The sequence below is a fragment of the Buceros rhinoceros genome, unplaced genomic scaffold (genome assembly GCF_000710305.1).
Source record: "Buceros rhinoceros silvestris isolate BGI_N320 unplaced genomic scaffold, ASM71030v1 scaffold19225, whole genome shotgun sequence".
Lineage (NCBI taxonomy): Eukaryota > Metazoa > Chordata > Aves > Bucerotiformes > Bucerotidae > Buceros > Buceros rhinoceros.
Genome location: NW_010413630.1, coordinates 1,120 through 21,047, shown reverse-complemented (window position 1 = coordinate 21,047; position 19,928 = coordinate 1,120). Strand labels below are relative to the sequence as shown.

At 40.8% G+C, this 19,928-nt stretch overlaps 1 protein-coding gene across 1 annotated transcript; it reads right to left on the bottom strand.

The window, feature by feature from the left end:
* Positions 1-4,962: 4,962 nt before the first annotated feature.
* On the bottom strand, positions 4,963-19,330 carry LOC104494050 (lateral signaling target protein 2 homolog). The gene is made up of 5 exons (XM_010136833.1): positions 19,175-19,330; positions 18,505-18,621; positions 16,869-16,973; positions 6,491-6,594; positions 4,963-5,595 (listed from the first exon to the last, which is right to left on the bottom strand). The coding sequence occupies exons 1-5, from the start codon at positions 19,320-19,322 to the stop codon at positions 5,464-5,466; spliced, it is 606 nt and encodes a 201-aa protein (XP_010135135.1). The 5' UTR covers positions 19,323-19,330; the 3' UTR covers positions 4,963-5,463.
* Between the last annotated feature and the right edge of the window lie 598 nt (positions 19,331-19,928).

Genomic DNA, 19,928 nt, shown 5'->3' with positions numbered 1-19,928 from the left:
ACAAAAACCCAAACCTATCAAGTGCCTCAAAATTTGATCCTAAAATGCAAAGGAAAATGGTATGGTACGGTACTAGTCCTTTGCTAATAAGGCCAGGAAAGGCTCACTGCTCTTAACGCTACTGACAGGTGACTTCTCATGGCTGAGCATCTTGTGAGGATCTCGGTCTGGGACAGCCCGAGGTGGAGCCACCGTCCCAGCCGCTGAAGGATGAGGGACAACTTTATCCACACTGTCTAAAAAGGCTGAGGCACTTAAGCATTGTTTTAAGACACATCTTTCTTAAAAGATGGATATTTTCAGCATGTTTCAGAGGACATCATCAGAGAGGAGTTACCAGCACAGGACTATTTCTTCTCAGCATCTTCCCCTTGTACTGACAAGCCGCCTAATTCCCGCTGAAAACTGGAAACCTGGCCACTGCTGAAACATTACCTAGAAAGCAGCCACCTCAACAAGAAGACTTTCTAGAGTAAGACATGAGTTTAGTGCTTGCTTAAGTGGTATGAATACATGGCACAGGGCTGTTTCTAGAAAATAAGATCTCTGCGATACCTGAGGTAGTTACAGCTAAGTGCTGGCTGGCTCTGCCGTTCCCAGGCCCAGGTGTCCCTTACACCCTGGGCTGTGTCAGACATCTCATGCTCATGAGAAAGAGCAGCTGGCAGCATCACTCTAACTGGATGTGAGCAGCAGCCCCCTTTACAGTCACCTCGTGCCCACAGGCGCACACAGCCATCCCTCGCTGCTGCTCAGGGGAGTCTGGAGCAGTGGGAGGAGGTCTGGACACCCCGCTGGTGGCTAAATCACTTTGGATGCAGAAAAATTTTCTCTTTGCAGACAAGCTCAGTCACAGCCCTAACAGACTGGTGGTTGTTCGCAGAGGAAAACTGAGTGAAATGAAATCAACTTCATACCTTGGAGAGAAACATGAGGGGAAAATTGTACTTCACACTTCATGTTTAGTGAAAACAAGAAGTGAAATGAGTTCATGAAAGACTAATTGCCCAGTTTGTTTTATGTTTTAAAGCCCCAGCATTACTAGCACAGGCAGTTACAGCTTGTTTTCAAAGAGACCAATTATTTCATTAAAACATCAACTTCACTCTTCCAGATTTGCTGTAACAAGTCATCTCCTCTTCATCCTTCTGCCCTAATATTTTGCCACTTTTTGGTTTGAGCAAAGAGAGCCAAAAGAAAAAATTCAGAGACTTTGCGGTATCTATAACTTACCAATAGCTATCAAAACCTGGGATTTAAGATCCATCTCCTTTCTCCTCCACGAAGTAAAGGAATACTGCTGGACTTTAAACATCTTGGTGCCAGACCCACGGCACTCAGGCAGCCAGGAGGAATCTGTATGACTGGATGCCCTTGCAGATACAAGGACACAAAATGAGGGTTTGAAATGAGCCTGTGCCCAGGAACTTGAAGGGCAGGATCAGGAACCAAGAGGGATGGAAGCTCCTTGAATTGTCCAATATTGCCTCTAGTATGTCACGGTCTGTAAGATAGCCAAGCAGGCTACAGAAGACATTTAGTTTAAACACAGCAGAAACTGAAAACTGGGATAAAAGGGTGAAAGGGGGGACGGGAAAATAGCTAAGGAATCCTTAGAAGTAGTCAAAAGGATGCCACAGAGATTTCTTTCAGGCAAGCAACAAAACCCAAAATTCAGTAAATGTTGTCATCAGAAAATAGAGTTCTCAGTAAGCATCTGACTCTGCAGCCTACAGCTTCGTTACAAATAAAGACGTTTGAGCAACCACAGTCCCTCTGACGAAGCAGAAAGCAGAAGCCTCCGTGCTTGCCTGCACAGGAATGGAGTGCTGCAGTCTTGGCGCTCGGTGGAGAGATGCTATCGGGGGTTGCCACGGAAACCAGAGGGTGCAGACCCAGCAGCTTTGACTTTGCGTAAACTGACAGCAAGTTCAGCTGGAGCCGAGACACTGAGAACACTGGTGGTTTCCTCCGGCTCCCAGGCAGGATTGTGATGGGGCTGTATTTGAAGCTTTCCTACTGTCAAATCTCCTGCTTCCACAGCCCACCTTTCAAGTTGTACCCCCCGCCCCCCACCCCCAAGTACAGGCACAACCACGCATGCATGCACCTATTTTCCTCCTCCTTCCCACCAGGTTAGAAAACATACACAAAGGTCATTTTTCTCACCCGTTGCTTCCATCCAGCTTCCTCCTCACTGAGCTGCTGTGTAACAGCTTTTAAGTATTTCTGAGTTTTCTGGACAGGGTTATTCTCTGGAAGCAGAGGTATTTTTTTTATTGGAGTTCCTTTATTGCAGAGGGAGCCCTGATACCCCACCTCCCTTTACAAACCTGGTGGAGAGCAGGGAACACTGTATTTGTACAGATCTAGAAAGGATCACTCCAGAGTTTACTGTAATCTTCTGTTTTTCTGAAAGCAGCCGTGATTCAGAGGGTACATGTCACACAGGAGAGTCCAACAGCAGGTGAATTACTGCCACCCTTGACAATGTTGCTCTTACCTTTTTATCCCGTATCACTCCAGTTGTGGTATGCTCAACAGGAAAACTGCTGTGGAACGTGTTGTTGCGATCTGGAGAAAAGAGATCCCTTTTCCCCCTCAAAACCCTAAAGTAACATAAAGTTCATTTTAAAAGTCCCTTCAGGATAAATTTCTACTATTCATTTATTTATACATACCTTAGGCAGTATTACTTCCCATAAATACTACATATGTTAATTCAAATACCATCTTAAACTTGTGTGCAGGTTTCCTGTATAAAATTTTCCTGTTGTTGCACCACTGAAACCAAGATCCTAATGTCACAGAGCTGTAACATGGTTTTTCTTCAGCGAAATGGCATCCTAAAGCCATGCCAATAAAGCCGTGGAGAAAAAAATTAATTCTTATAATATCTCCAATAGCTGTATCTCATACAAGAAGCAGAACGAATCAGCACTGACCCTTTATGCTTCATAACTGTGCAGGTAGATCCAAGGACTGATATTTCCATTGCAGATTTGCATCCCCCACGGAAAAGATTATTCAGCTGTGACACAGGCAGATCAAATATGCCTAATGTGTGAAGTGGCCACTGACACGAGACATTTTGGGAAGGGAGATTTTCAGCCAGTAGCAAGATAGCACAAGGCAACTTTAAGTGACAGGCTGGTACTCCAGGCCTGCTCCGTACAGAGCTTCCATTTCCAGCTTTAAACTCCTTTCTTTAATGTTATTTGCAAAGTGAGAAAGACTTAAGGCCAGTTTGACAGGATGGCAGCTGTCACTCCCTGTAAGCAGACCCCGAAATGAAAGAGCAATCCAGCACATGGAAGTAGAAAGTCCTGACACTTTAATTATCTGAAGAGATTACAAGATGAAAGTCTTCCTTGAGGCAAATGTATATTAGTATCGATATAGTCATTGTGCTTTTCAGTAAGAGAAATAGGAGTCTCTATTTACATAAGAAACTATAGTGTCTGATATCTTTAAATATCATATTTATGGAAATGATTCTGAATTACAGCATTTACAAAATAAAAACAAGCTTGAATAAATATTCAGTCCACTAAATAAGATTCTCTTTTTCTTTTTCACAGAAGCAACTTTTTGTGCATATTTATTTCACAATGGAAGTTTGTTTTATTTTGTATCCTATAAAAGAAGCACTAAACTTGTTGGGTTTTTTTCTAAAAATAAAACTGTAATAATCATTGCAATGTGAAGCCTGAGATTTAAGCCTGAATAAGTATCATTGCTTGCACCACATCACCCACCTCCCACCAATCGCCGAACTCCACACCCTTCCAAACTCTGGTGAATGCCAACACTCCAACTCAAGGATCCCAGGGGAAGGATTTCAGGGAAATGATTAAAAATAAATAAGGTGAGGATAACACATCATAGCTGACATTGTCTACAAACAGCATCATAAGGCTTGTGCATTACACATCAACTAAGTGAAGCTGTTTCATCGGATTCAAAACGACAGCAGTGACAAACTGTTGTACCCTTATATGGCTCATTAACACTGAATATTAAACCACTTAAACAGAATGTTCACCACCCTCCCCCATAAAGAAATAACAAAAAAATGAACACTGGCCAGTTTCGCTTTATCATTTTGAATGATGACCTTTCTTGAGCATGATACCGCAAACAACTTCCTCATCCTTTTTTGTGTTTATCACTTTGAAACACAGTGTGTAACACTGCGAGTCAGGAAAGGGGATACAGCAAAGAGCTCTTGATCTCGTTTCCTCTGTAACCACAGCACACACTGTGTTGCTTTTCATGTGGCTAACTCAAAGCATGTCCCAACGCCTCCGAAACCTCAGTGCTCAGGGAGCTCTTACTGTAAAAACTGCATGCGAGATCACAGCATGAATCATGTGAGTCTTATTTCTTTTCTCTCCAAGTGGAGGCAAAAATTAATCCCTGGTGTTTCAAATAAATACAAACATCTGAGTTGTTAGCATGAGTGAAGTAACAGTATGCAATATTTTACAGAGTTACTCTGCCAAATGTGTACAAGTCTGGTTGACCATTCTGTAGGACCTTTAGAATATACCATTACATATTTTCCCTTTAAAAAAACATTTAAAAAACTCAGTATGGGAGAAATAATTTGTCACAGCTACTGAATTTTGCTGCTAAACTCTTTCAAAAATATGTATTTTAATATTAATTCATTCATTTGGTAACCATTTCCTCTGAAGTTTGTGAAGTTTTAAATGCTGATATAGAATCCAAAGCTCTGTCTTATACTTTTAACAACACGATTTAGCATAAATACTTCCAAAACTCCAAAATATGGAACTGGAAGTTGTAAAACTCAATTCTTAGAAGACAACGTGGAGTTATTGCTCTGCTAAGTAAATGAAAGGCGATAGAAATATACTGGTTCAGGACATTCAGTGCTTCCTATGCGATTCAGTGAAAATTTTGCCTTTGTAAATATCAGATATGGATTTGAAATAGTTTTGCTTTAATTCATCCTAGCACAGGTAGCAAAAATCTAGCAATGGGAAAGTTAAACCGCAGCAGGAGGGAGAGTGCTGACATCCACAGTCATGCTGATATGCTAGTGAGCACAGAAGTGTCCGAGCTTTGGGATTGATTTGCTGGATGGACTAGTTAACCGCCTGCTCTGTTCCTAGCACGTCAGGTAAGTAGCAATGCTTGTTCAATTCTCTGAGCCCTATTTCCTTCCACACAGTGCATTTGTTCCGCGTATGGCATCGTAACATTAATGTTATAAATTTATGGAAGACTGTACTGTAGCCTTAGAGCTACAGACACTTCATACTTCCCTTTAGCAGCTTAGTAAAATGCAATAAAAATTGTCTGTACAAAATTTATAATAATGGATGTCAAAGCCTACATGCCCTTACGGGGTCCCTCTTTCAAGTTAATTCTTGGCTTAGGTCAAATCTATCAGTCCGTGTAAGACTCCAGAAGACACATCAGTAGTTTAATATGTCAGATACCAGCTTTGTCACTATAGAAAGGAGTGACATGGAACATATAACAGTGAGTGCAAACACGGACAGGCTTCATCTGACCATAACGAGGTAATGGAGCAGAGTGGGAGGAACAGCGGGAACAGAAGATCTGAAAAACAAGACGGAAATTTCACTTTAGTTCCTTCGAAGAACCAGATGCAAGAAAATTGATTTCAAAAGAAGGGACAAAAGACTGCACATGCTGGGCTTTTGTGTATTGGCAACGCCACCCTCCTCAGCACAGCAAGTGGAAGCCCTCAGCAGGCAATTCATAGCCTGATGACCAATTAATCTGACCGAAGCAAGTGCCCAAGCACTGACAATAGCCAAGGTAGGCTGGTCTATCTCTGCAGGTCTCCAGGGAAGGCACCTCCACCAGAAACGAAAAGAAGCATCTCTCTCCACTGGCTTTAAAGAAAGACTACAGGAGTATTTGTGAATATCTTCCTACTCCTGCAAGTCCACTATAAAGTTCATAAAACAGCTTCTCTACCGTCTCCCTTTTAACTTGTACACCAGCAAGCGAGCGAAACAGGATTGCAATTTCTGGCTTCCTGAGGCACAAGACTGCTTTATTCTCACTGACTCCCTCTTCCTCCCCCACAAACTTGAAAAGCAGCAGCCCTACACACTGCGGTCCTCCAAGGGACACACTGTCCCTGCAGCTGAGCTCTGCCATCTCTCTCAGTGCAGGCTGTTGTGGCTCATTATTGCTTAGAGCAGTAGTCCAGAATGACTGGATTTGGGGTGTTTGTTCCAGGATCTCAACAGGAAGTTCTGCTTTTCAGCAGACAAATGCTTATTGCTGTACAAAAGTCAAAACCTCCCCCTCCCCCGCTTTCTAAATGTAAGCTAAGCAGTTGATAGCCAAGACATACAAAACCACCTGTGACTTGAAAACCGTGGCCAAGTGCACGCATTTTGCTGTGCAGCTGAGTTTCTGTGATACACATACATTTGCTGTTCCCTTCGGTAGGTAATTTCTCACATGTTTGAGTCATTACCTTGCCACAGCTCCGGCAGTGGTGTTTCCTGCGAATGACTGTGAAAGGAGCCTTGCACGCAGTGCAGTAGCTGCAGACTTCATCCGGAACCCAGTCAGGAGGATCTGTCAGAAACACAGCAGCAAAAGGGAACGTAAATCAAAAGGGAATAAAAACAAACATGCGACTACCAGATCCTCAAGGGAGTAAGAAGAATAAATATAACAGCAGCTGCTTTCATCTGAGTTTCTCAAGGTGCTTTGCAGACAGGCTGCTAGGTGAGCTCAGGATGCCCAGGAGGGCTCAGCTCCTCCCTTCTCTGCCAGGTGCCCACCTTTGGGCAGAGCACAGCAGGCACTGAAACAGCACACAGCAGCTTTGGACTCAAAATGAAATATACCCTGTTTAAAAGAAAGTGGCAAGAAAAAGGAGATAAACAAAATGAAGTCTGAAGTCAAGAGACTATGAAAAAGCAGAGCTGGATCACAGGTGTGTTTGTCAATGCAACCAGCCATCCAAACAAGCTGAGATCATTCCCAGCCCCTCCGGCCCTGCCTACAGAAGGACTGACTGCTTTTCTGCAATTAGGCAAGCAGCTCTACAGACCATAAACTTGAAGTCTGATTACTGTCTGCTAAACTATTAAAATTCTTTCTGGAAGTCACCAGTAACTACAGCAAAACCACAAAATCAAGAGTGCAAGACCTAGAGAAAGAATTTGACCATTATCCTGAACAGCATGTTTCAGCTCTTTATTTCTCCTGTGAGCTCCCTAAGCACTCATAAAAGCCAAGCAGGGAAATGATTTGGTTTTGGCAAAGCAGAAACTATTAAGCTCACTTCTGTTGAGCTGCTTCTGCAGCTACCAGCTAGCAAGGGGCTGACAGGACCTCAGAGTCGAAATTTACAAGTGTAGGAATGATGTAAGCTGATTGCTTAATTAAGTTGTTAATCTAATGAAGGGCAAAGCAAGTTCTGTCCAGGAGGAATCCATGGACACAGCAAACATGAACCACTGGATGTACTTACCCAAGTTCCCTGTATACAGCATATCTCCAAGCATTAGAGAATGCAACCCATGCAATTGCTGATTTATAAACCTGACAAGCAAGATCCTTGCCTCAAGGAGCGTATTATCGAACAACAAATATATGGTGCAGCGAATGCAGAGGTCAAGAGGGCTACAACTACAGGCAGAAAGATAATTAAATGAAAACTCCACTGTATTATCCAAACATAACCATGACCAATTTCCATGTGTTTGTCACATCGCGACATTTCTCAAATTAAAAAGTAAAAAGGGTATAGCACTCACTGCAGAAAATGTTCAAAAAGCAAATTAATAAAAAGACAACTTCAAATCTTGACTCAGCTTTTATAGGCTTCTCTGAACTATACTGAAAGTTGAACTAGCTGAAGGAAGCAATCTTCACTTAATCAACAAACTGGTCTGATAAAGGTCACAACTATAGGAACAGCAACTAAAACCAAAATCTGTGTGCAGAGAAATGACCGAAGTGGTGAGAAAAAGAAGACTGCACATACCAGCCTGCATCTAATCCCTCAGAACAGTTCATCAGAAAATGTTTGTGGGGACATAAGGCTACGGATTCCTACTTCAAGGGAAGGCTCTCCTTCAGCAGCAGGGAGATGCAGGACTGCCAGCTTAAGTCAAAGCATTAATAGCAATGAAACCCAGAGGTTTTCCTTTTCAATTATTTTCCTTCTCTGCAACCTCTCTAGCGTGTTAACCGGCCCAGTCAAACTTACTCCTAATACCAGTTTTCGATGTTGATTTTGAAAACTTCGTATCACTTTCACAGGAATCTCTAATCTGAAACCATGTCAAGCCTGATAACTCTGGAGCGTCTCCATCTGGGAGGTTATCACATATATTCCAAACAAAATAACCAAGACAATAATGAGACTCCCATTTAAAACCTGCCATTAGGTTACCCAGTCTCGATTATGTTTTCAGGGATTTAACTGTCCTGTTGATTCTCACTAATTTTAAAGACAACAAAAATTAGGGAGTTACGCTCCATGCCATCAAGTCTCCCTTCCAAATGCACAGAGCGCTGGTGGAAGCAGGTTTGGTTGGATGCCTACTTCACCACCGATGCTTTATCAACTGCATTATAATGCAGCTAACATGTCCAGGTAGTTACTAATTTTAATATATACAGAAAAGCCACAAAACACAGGCCCTTGGCCCTTTGTGTACAAACAGCAGTATGCCAATGTGAACTGCAACTTCTGCACTACCTAGTACCACAATCACTCCTTCCCTTAGAACATGGTTAGTCCAGACACGTTATAAGCTGATGCAACCCCACCACAAAGACTCTGGGGCTCATCAACAGAAAGCAGCTTTCTTTTCAGGTGTTTACCATTTGGGCTTTGTTCTATTTGGTGTCCCCCCCCAACCCCCGCCCCCATTTTTGCCCTTCAAATCCAATGTTGAAAAATGAATTTAATTGACCTTGTAGATTCAATTGTTTCCAGTGCTAAATAAAAGAAAAATTGCAAAAAAATCCCACGAGAAATAGCAAATTAATTCTGACAAATGACAACCTTATAAACACGTGATAGTCATATAATGCATAGTTTATGGTTACAGAATTACTTGACTGCAGATGAATTCATCTGCAAACTTTGTTTTTATAATTGCATAAAAGAATAAATCACATCTTCGTGGTACTCAGTGCACGGAAACAGTATAACCCTCTCTACACAATGTTCTCCCGCATTAGAGGGACTCTCTTTATCTCCATGCTGGTGCCACGCCAGCTGATTCACTAAATTAATACCTCAGTAGAGTGAGCTAAAGGGCATATTTCCCCCCAGACAGGGAGTGACTCAAAAACTGTAAGGCCCTTCAACAGGGCTACCCTGCCAGCCCCATCTCCTGTTGCTTCTGGGTTTCAGTGCCCTCCTAACATCCCAATTGCTCACACCAAGATCTGCGGCACTGCAGCACACCCCCAAATAGTAACACTTAGTTATGTAACAGCTTTTGACATTCAAAACGCTGTACAAGCATTAATTGCTTTAATCCTCATCACCCAGCTACAGTCAGTCAGTCTGCGTGGGGAGAAATCAGGAAAGAAATGTCCAAAATCATACAGTGGGGCAGTCTCGCAGGAACATTCAAAACGAGAAACCGTGGGCCATTAGCCCTATGCCTTTGCTTCCACTTGAGTCAGAAAAAGCCCTTACGCTGAATATAAGCACAGAGGCTTCATTTTGAGAGTATGCACTTACAAAATAAATGCAATCCTGGACTGGAGCTGAAGCACTCACCCTGGCAGGGAGGATGGAACCCTGCATAACTCAGTCTTCTTGAGCCCGTGCAAGCCCCAGTGGCAATAGGTTCTCACCCCTAGGTCCCCTTCACAAGCCTCATCTCCCTCAACCTTGGGAGCAGCCTTTCTGACTTTACGTATATTAACCACTTGGTTATCAGGCTTTTTATAGAATGGGTTTTTGAAATATTCCCTGAAGAGGAGTCTCAGGAGGAGATAAAGCTCCAGTGCGAGGAGCAGAGTGAGTTATACAATTTAAATCTCCAGTAAGAGCCTGAGGATGTGCTGGAAGGAGGGCAGCTGCACCGCACCCCTCGGCTTTTTGTGTTACAGCCCTTCTCTGGGCTCCACTGCTCCACTGACTCTGCATGCAGCAGCAAATGGAGACATCCAGTCTCTGAAGCACTCTCTGCCTGTGCTTCAGGGATTTGTACAAGGAATAGAGGGAAAACCTTGTTCATGGGCTAATTGGCCCACTGCTTTATCATGCAACGAGAGCTAAGAGAAGTCTGCTGGGAAACGGATGAAGACCACAGCACAAACATCAAAGAGGAGGATGAAGGGAGGGAAGGGATTAACGAGACCGAGACTACAGACATAAATTTTAGAAGAAAACATTAAAAACGTACAGAAAAAAGGCAGAAAAAGGCAGAAAAATAAGTATTTAATTGAATAAGAAGTTTAGAGAAAAGACACAAGATAAAATTGAACAGTGTGAAGACTGAAACACACATTGAAAAAGGAGAGTATTGCCAGCTCTTATCTATTTGAAAATCTTGCATTACAATCTCCCATAAATCATGAAATTTTATAGTCTTCATTCATTTTATGCTGTAGCTTTCAGAATTCTCCTTTACATATCTTTGCAACTTCATTACCTAAAAAAAGTTTTGTGTTCTACAAAAGTTAAAGATCTCACATAAATCCTAAGATACTGGAGCTTTAAGAAAGCCACAATCATAATAAAAATCACAGATGCTGTAAACACTGTCAAAAAGGATGTGTGAATTCATTTTGCTTAAATATGTGGAATAGATCTACTGCAGTCCCATCTAATCTTGCAAAACCAAAGAGAACATCTCTGTGTTCCAGAACACAAGGAGAAGAGAGCCTGGACCTGGGTCCATCATCAGTGTTGACTCAAACATTAGACCAGAAAGTTCATTCAGTGGTGGAGACACAAGGACTAGGCCGGGGGGTGGGGAAGGGAAATAATCCCCAAAAGTTGCTGGAGCTTGCAGAAGGCCTCATTTAGCAAATCCATACTCTGGTAGAAAACAAGTCAGAAAACATGGATGCCATAGCTCCCTGTTGACTAGTAGCTATTAAATCCTAAGCTTGTGATGGTGTTTGCGTTATGGTCAGACAGTTCAGAGAACAGACCCTTTCTGCACCTTGTTTTTATCAAATATTCCTAACGCGGAACTCAAACTGAAAGTTCCTCCTACTCTGATGTGTATTACATTTTAGAGCACATCATGCATAACCCTGATTATACTTCCAGCAAACTAACTGTAAGAGGGCTGTTCCTGCAGCAGCCTGTGGAACTTACACCGTTGCAGCTGTCAGAGTGCATTACCCTCACTGCTGCAAAAAGGTCAGATAGGCTTGCTGGAGCTCCTCTCATGAAAGCAGGAATTGTAAATTCTTACAGTTTTAGGTATAGAAAAAATAGAGAACTAAGGTGACACTTCAACTGCCACAGTAAGGTGAACATTTATGTCCCTTTTCACACATAATCTTCCACGGGTCATTCTGGGAAATCTCTGACTTACGTGATTCCTAGGAGGAACTGTACCAAAGTAATCTTTATCCTTGTTCTATAGATTGTGTTGATTGCAGTTAGCTTGAAATTTTTCAATAAAAATAAATTTTCTGCCTCAACAATATTTGATTAAAATTTTGGGGGTGACAGAGAAAATAGAGGTACAGACTTACTAGCTTCAAGTACAGCCCTTGTCAAACAGCTTTTATAGGATGGAGTTTGTGCAAATCTAGAAAGCTTTCAACAAAGCGTGGAGCTTGCAATACAACCCAACAACTGTACAAAATCCTGTAATTTTAAATGCATTATTAAATACATGCAGTTGATTATAAAACATTGCCTCAATATGGAAAACGATGCTAGATTATTCTCTCGTACAGTGTAAGCAGAGCTGCTGAATAAGGAAAACGTTATGTTGTCTGAGTATGTTTGGCCACTGAACCATGCAACATTTTAACTTGTTTCATTTAGAAGGTGTTGCTGGTCATCATTATAAATAGATTAGCCACAGGCGTCTAAAGGACAAAAGACAAACTGAAGCATTCAGTTAGGGTTGACAGCTAATTCTAGATTCAGAGTGATTAGATTCCGCACATACAGCAGCATGGGTGGGTTTTCTTGACCTTGTGATGACTTATTGCAACAGGAATGAGAGCTGGAGCCTTGGGACCATAAATTACTGAATTTTGCTCATGCTGCTGGCTGGAGAGCAGTGAGGACTTGTGGCTTGACAAAAGTGGAGATGATGTACGAGATGGAAAGGCATCAAGGAGAAATAGCGTGCAGTTGTGCAGCAAACAGATGCTAACACCATTTGGCACAAACAGACGTTTGTACTGGCAGCCACAGCAAATCCATTATGGCTGGAGTTATAACTAGGTGGTAGCAAGCAAGGCAGCTCTGTACGGATGCTTGGGGAATAAGGAGTGAAAACAAATGCATGGCTGCAGAGAGAGATGAGACGCTACAGCACATATTTCCATGGAGCACCAACAGTTTCATAATGCTTTCTGCTTTTCCTTGAGAAAATCTTCCGATTTCTAAATGTCTCATGCTTATTTCTAGACAGGAAGCATAACTCGCTTTCTTAGCCAGCCATGACATAGACATTTAAAAATATTGACCTCCAGTCAATGGCAACAGATGAATCTTCCTGACTAATAAATTACCTCAAAATACATGTATGGTCAAAGCTCAGATTTGCCAAAAGTTCACTATTAAAATCATCAAGCTCAGAAGGATAAACATAATGCTCCCAAATAAAGTGAGCAGGGACTTAAGCTTGATCACATTTACAGACTGATTATTATCCAGCAGTGGTTTGTCCCAAGGTGGAGCTCAGGAACTTCCCAGTAACCTTCTCCCTGGCCTGTAGCTCAGCAGGGCACAGAGGGAAAGGCAGTACCAGGAAAGGTCCCAGGACGCGGGCCCCTCCTGCTGTTACTGCAATTCAGAGTAAGCATCACTGGCAGCAAAGAGCCCAACATGCTTTTCTCTGAGCTGCTGCCACTACAATTTGCTTTGAGTTTATACACAGAACTTTGTCCCCACTGACCATCTCCATCATACAAACATGGCATGCAATTTTACTGTTTTTAAAACTTACTTATGGAATATTGCATAATTCATCTTATATTCTAGGAAAACATAAATATATTTGCTTTACATTCTCTCCCTATGAAAATACAGTGCTTTTTATACTCTGTGAAGTATACATATGCTTCATTGAAAGAGCCCTACAGCATTAAGCCAGCAAAGACAAGCATACACACCATAGATTCATCTCTACTTTCAAAAATGGTTTTGTTTTGGAATGCAAATTAATCTGTAGTTTATTGTATTTCGACCTTCAGAAGGTCACAGGATTTAACTCATGCACCCTTGCCAATGTCAGTTGGCTCATAATAAACATTCATATTTGTTTTATGACCCAGACCAGCTGGTGGGTTTTATACACAATAAGAATGAGAAATCTGACAAACAAGTGATTAATCTTAAATATGAGTAGAGGTTGGAACCTTCAGAAGAATCTTAAAAACTATTCGTTTATTTGTTCAGTTTGCTGGTTTTGCCTTTTTTTATCATTGACTGGATGCAGTCTTAAACACTTAGTACTTTTGGTAAGAGCAATATATTTGATAAAAGCTTTCCTGGCAGGTGGCTTGCTGGACTTTCTCAATTTGATACATGCTCATTTTCTGCCACAATGGCAGAAGGGAGGAGCTACCGCTCATTTGCTTTAAATTGTTTTCACTTTCAGTTGAAATCATGAAGAGTGACCCGAAGTGTAGAAATAATGTATGGAAAAAGATATAATTAATTTTGGTGCAATGCTGTCAACAGATTGGGGCAATGCCCCAAATGCCCCATTAAATTATACCATTTACAGGTATAAGTGCACTGTACTAGATTTGCCCTGGAGGACAAACCCATCAGGCTTGCTACAAGAAATAGGGCACAATGTTCATGCAGGAAAGGTTGCCTTAACCACCAGACTTCTTCCACCTGCACCCAAACATCACTCAAAGTCAAGGACTGTTGCTTCCACAGTGTTACAAGGGGGAAAAAGGCACACGGCTGCTGAGGTTAAAACACCACTGTAAGTCTATATGCCTCATGCTGGATGCCTTAGTGATAGCAAAAATCATGTATCCCATTAGTTATCGCTGCCTACCTCAGTAGAAAAAAAAAAAGTCCATACAGCACTGCCAGCAATGACAACTTGTGACCTGAAAGGACAGGGACCTGGAACATATTGGAGGTGAGAGGACAGAATAGATCTTTCTATTGTTCCCACAAAGTCAACAAACTGACCCACTTTAGATGCCCCTTTTTGCAGACCGTTTGTGGTTTGTTCTGGTTTGGAAGGTGGAGGTCATCTCTGTGCTCCCCAGAACCCTCTGTGTCTTTGTGATACAGAAAATTCCTGCCCACCAGCAAATTCAAAGGTTAAATAACAGCAGACTGCACCAGTTAGTTTACACAGTCAGAGGAGCTGTACTGATCTGTGCAAGTAGATATTTACAGCATAAGCACTTACACACAGGCCAAATAAGACTCTCAGAGAAAGCCCTCAAGGAGGTTAATTCAGATATGCCCAAGTCTTCCCAGTAAGCAAGAAGAATGGGTATCAAAAGCAGAGTACCTGCAGGAGTATTGGCTGACTGGCTCTGTTTAGAGATGCGTTAACAAGGGAAAACTTCGTGCCAAGGCAGTTGAGCTCATTCTGGCATTCGGGTCCGCTTATTCAAAAGGGGCTTAGTTATCCCATCGGGCTTTGCTTTCCATCACACGGGCATATGTGAAACACCTATTTCAGAACAAAGGCGCAGGCAGGAGACTGGTTTTGCTGTACTTATCTGTACATGCTATTAATACTACAGGTTGGGTTCTACCAATCAGGTAGGGCAGAGACATAACTGATTCGTGCTGCCTAGGTGCTGCAGACGCCCTTGTAACTCCAATGATTCCCCTTTACTGCACTCCTACGCAGCCATAGCATCACCTAAGCACCCAGTCTGTTGTCCTCTATTTCAATAAATAACATCTCATAGGCTGCACTTCTCCAGACATAAAACTTTCCCTGTGCCAATAGAAGGTGCTATGAAAAAGTGAAGAACATTAAAAGCTGAATTCCATGGCAGGGAAGTGAAGTGACTTTGCCGTGACAAAACGTACATCCATTGTGAGAAGGTTATTCAGCATCCTGCAGTTCAGTCAAAGTTCTGCAAGTCAAATTCACTGACAGCATAAGGCATTGATTCAAAACAAAAGAATATGAACTGAAACCGTACAGAATGAATAATACCTCGCATTCTTTTCCAATATGGCCTATACATAGTAAGGATTTTGCTTAAAGATTTGTTCTTTACTGCACCTTCTGTGACATTCTGAATTACAGCACAATAGAAAAATCAATTAAAAGGACTACTGAATAGTTCTTTATCTGCCACCAAATCACCTTCCTCCAGAAGAGATAATATTGCTACAGTGCATTACACATGAATTAGCCCTGCTGTTCTAAATAAATAGATTATATTTGAGATCGTTTAGCCTGTAGTTGCAGAAGAAGGGTGAGGAAGCAAACCATGGGTTTTATGTAAGCACGACCCCCCCCCTTACAAATATGTAGCAGTGCTCTAAACCCTAATCTTTAAGAGGTTTTTCAGCCACTCCCCATGATTCCTGATCTTTATTACAAATGCGGTGAACCAATTTTTTTTGTCTGTTGGTCACCTCACTTTGCATACAAGCAGAGACATACACTGCTTATCACTCAGTTCTCAGTCATCCTGCATTCAAAGCCTCTCACTGGAGGAAGTGTAGTGTCTGTGGACAAACAGACAACGACAGATCAAAGTTCTAAAGCACAGGGAAATTACTGCACACTTGAATTTCCGGGAAGCTCAGATACAGTTTCAGAGCTGATGGTTGTCTTGTATTTCTCACTTGACCACAGAGATACCACCACTTCGATAATTGGGCTCTTGGTGGGCTGAAACAACCACTTAACCCTGAAGATCAAAGCTGATTGCTTTATTATTTGCTCCATCTCATACATCTTTCTCTTTTCTTATTCTTTGACTGCAAGTGCTCTGAAATCTTTTAATCCATTTTTTATACAGTGTTTAGCATACTAGGGCTATAGTCCATAACTGACTCCTAAGCATTGCCACAACAGCTCAGATTAAAAAGACAGAAAGACAAACTTTGGAGCTCTCAAATGCTTGAATCCTGACCAAAACTTTGAGACGTACATATGTACTTTTCTTCACTCTTACCATGTATTCAGTGAGATTTTTATAACCTCAGTAGACTTACCTAAGCTAATTTTTTTTGAAGTAATATGGTGAAGAGTGTGAAAAGAATAACCCAAACATTTAGATCAAAAGTAAGGAATATGAAAGGTACTTCCACCTTGGGAAAAAGTAGCACCTCCACAGAGAGCAAACAATATAAAAGATCTCTTCAGATTCGGTTGAAAAGATCTTACTTAAGGCTTTGCATCTTACTCAGCCCTCTGAAATTTGTCAGATGTAATGTCATATGCTATATTAAAGCCTTTACTACACAGAACCTTCCTCCACTGACACAAAGAAATTCTTACTGGATATGACAATTCGTAGATTAGAGTTTCATGAGGCTGTTAGAAAAGAATCTGAAAGAAATATGTTCCATTTATCATCTGATTTTGTCTCTAAACCATACTATGACAACACTTTATAATCTCTTTCCAGAGCCAGACTTTAAAAGAATTTTCTTTTCAATTTAATGATTATTTGTTATACATCAGTGTTGTCTCATTTTAGTTCTCAGGAAAAAAAAGTACCTTCGAAGTCCCCATCTCTGGCTTTTGCTGCAAGTTCTGAGGATGATATACTTTCTTGACATAAAGCACAGTCTTCTAGTGCTGCATTCCTTAAACCCTGATTGACTGTAAAACAAAACGTACTCAAATTAGTATTTTTCCAATTTGCACTTAATTCATGTTAGGACTTCTGGGATTAGATTACAGTAGCATCTATAGGTATCTTCTCAGACTTTTTTTTTTCTTTACCCCACCACAAACAGTGGTTTCAAATTTTCCTCTATCCTTCTTGATAATGACAACCACTAATGCAGCCTTCTCACTTCTAGCAGTTCAGCTACATCCTGTAAGTTATTTCCCAATTCTTAACCTGGATCCTTTACAAAGCAGATTTTGAGAACAATCAGCGATTTCCTGGGTGAATCACACACATTATTCCAAAAGTTCCTGACTTATTTGCTCATTTTGTTTATGCTTACTTTTGCTGGCACCTCTTTCCTTTTTTTTTTTTTAATGTAACAGTTCATCCATTAAAAATTATTCGAACCAAGTACTGTTGACTAACATGTATTTCCTAGTGATAATTTGTTACAGCTCCAGTTTCTTTACACTTATTTGAATGCTCAGGAGCTCTTCGATCCTCTCCATTCTGTAGTGGTTCTAACTCCAATTTTGGTTTTGCCAGTGAAAAAAACCTAATATTAGAGAACTGTAATACATGTTGTGCATTATCCCACTGCAGAGTTGTGTTGGATCGGAGGATTTTCTGCTAACTTCAAACAACTTTTAACTTAGTGTTTCGTATAAAGTCACCAATGCTTTTAAATGAAGCCAGGAGAAAGGGAAAGCAAAAGTCTTCAATCATGAGGAAAGGGATAGAAAAAAAGAAAGAGCTCTGATCACCTTCAGAGGCTGATAGTTCTAATCATAACAAAGGACAAAGACAATTGCAGTCTTGCTGGGCTGACATGGTTATTTTTAGATAAGTTAGCAGACTTGCCTCTGAAAAAGTAATAATCAAAATGGTGACAGAGAAAAAAAACTTCTTGCACTGGCTCATGATCTAGTTCTGGTTCCATTATCGCAATTATCTAGAGTTCAAAAAGGAGACATTTTTTCTATTCTGAAGCCAAATTTTGCATTTGCAATTTCTTTAAGACAGGCCAGATTTCAGCACCTTACTAAGCATCCTCATCTTACAGAGTGCTCTTTTTACATAGCCATTTAAACTGCAGAACCAAAGATACACATCTTGGTAAATTACAATGTGTCCAGTGTGAAACAATACCAGTGGGAAGAAAAAAAAAAAAAAAGAAAAAAATCTATGAAGTCCAAACCCTGTTCCATACCCTGTACATATTATGTTATGACTATACGGGCTACAAACACTGTTCTATTATACAGAGAAATATGAAAAGAAGCAGACGCACTCTGAAGTGCATCAGTGCACTCAACATTTGCCTTAAGACATACTTCCAGAGACTTCAACCTGTTCACAGTCTGTTTCCATGTTTTAAACTTAGGTCAAATCACTGTGCAACGAGTCCTGTCAAAAAGTTAACAAAATGTTAGGGAAATTATTGTCAAATTGTTCATGGATCCCAATGGGGCTACCAGCAAAATTCACTACACAAACCAAGTGTTTGTATCTCTTCACCTTTCTTTTGCTTTTCCTTGTCTTCTGTTTCGGGTTTGGTTGCCATAACTTCAAACAAGGTCTTTAAGATACTTCTCAGATCACTAGCATAGTTTGTCTGCAGCTGGTCAGCGACACCTATGAGTTTGAGAAAATGGGTAAACCGTTACTAGACTATTACACCACCTTTTGAAAAACTATTTGAATTTGCCTGTCGCTACCAGTAACGGGCTCGTACTTATCTTGAACACGATCACTTGCTCATGTTAGGAATAAAACCTGAACATTTAATGAAACTAATTTTCCATAATGGCCAAGTTACATTCTAGCCTTTAAGCTACCTGCAATTCGACACGTATCTTCCTTGTCCTTTGTCACCAAGAGAAACACCAAGAGATTCCTTTTGTGTCAAAACACAACTGCTGCATCACATTTCCTCCCTTGAACACATAGGGCATTACCAAGAAAAAATGGGCACTACAAAGTTAAACCTGTTGCATGCCCAAACTCTTCTTCCCTACAAGTCTAAGACATTTGTTTCTCTGATTCTGAAAGTTTCTATCAGGTAACAGGTCCTTCTAGACCACTCTGCAACTGCAACTTCATCTCTAGTCCCTTCTACTATAACTTTATGTGCACCAAAATAAAGATGAACAGTTTTTACATTCAGAACAAAAGGCTACTCTCATACCTGAGATACAGACAAAAAGGCGGTGAATAAGATCATTACTGCCATGAAATCTGGATCTGATCTTTTCTCGTGTGGCAATTTTAGCAGCCTGCAAAGCGAGCTGGATTTCTTCCTGATCGATGTCATCAGATGAACCAGAACTTGTCATTAAACTGCTGTCAGAGGAAAAAAAAAAAAGTCATGTTAATTTTCACTCACTTTTTCAGGATGTTCAGCAAATCCTAAAGGATTTATGACTCAGGCAAGACTCTACAGCAAAACAGAACTAATTGCTGTAAATGTGCACTGAAGTTAATCATGCAACCAATCACCATCATGTTTGATTTTCACTTTGTGGCATAGTTGCAAAAAACTTCTAAGCAGAAAATAATTTCTCTGTATTTTATTGCATTTTCCTTAACTATCACAAAGTGCTGTGCCATTTTTCACACAAACTTCTTCCAAAAGCTCAGTCCTGAGACATTAACTCCACGAAAAATCGAGAAAGGGAATACCAATCTAAAAAATGAGAAGGTCAGTTCTGAAGTCAACTTAGAAATTTATTAATGTGGAACCTAATTTGAGGGGGAAAAAAAAAGATTTTCTGAATTATGTTATTTTAAAATAGTGAGAACAGAATCTAAACATAACCTGACATAAAAAAATGGAAAGAAGAGTGATAAAATATAATTTACACAGTAGAGTGGAAGATTAGTCCCCTTATATACCTAACTGTAGAAATTGCTGAAATGTCAAACTATCGTAAAAGAATGGC

Coding starts and splice junctions, on each gene's coding strand:
- LOC104494050 (XM_010136833.1), bottom strand. CDS start 19,322: ATGACAAGTTCTGGTTCATCTGATGACATCGATCAGGAAGAAATCCAG. Junction 18,622..19,174: donor CCTTTTTGTCTGTATCTCAG/GTATGAGAGTAG, acceptor TCAAACTCATAG/GTGTCGCTGACCAGCTGCAG. Junction 16,974..18,504: donor CAAGGAAAAGCAAAAGAAAG/GTGAAGAGATAC, acceptor TTTGTTTTACAG/TCAATCAGGGTTTAAGGAAT.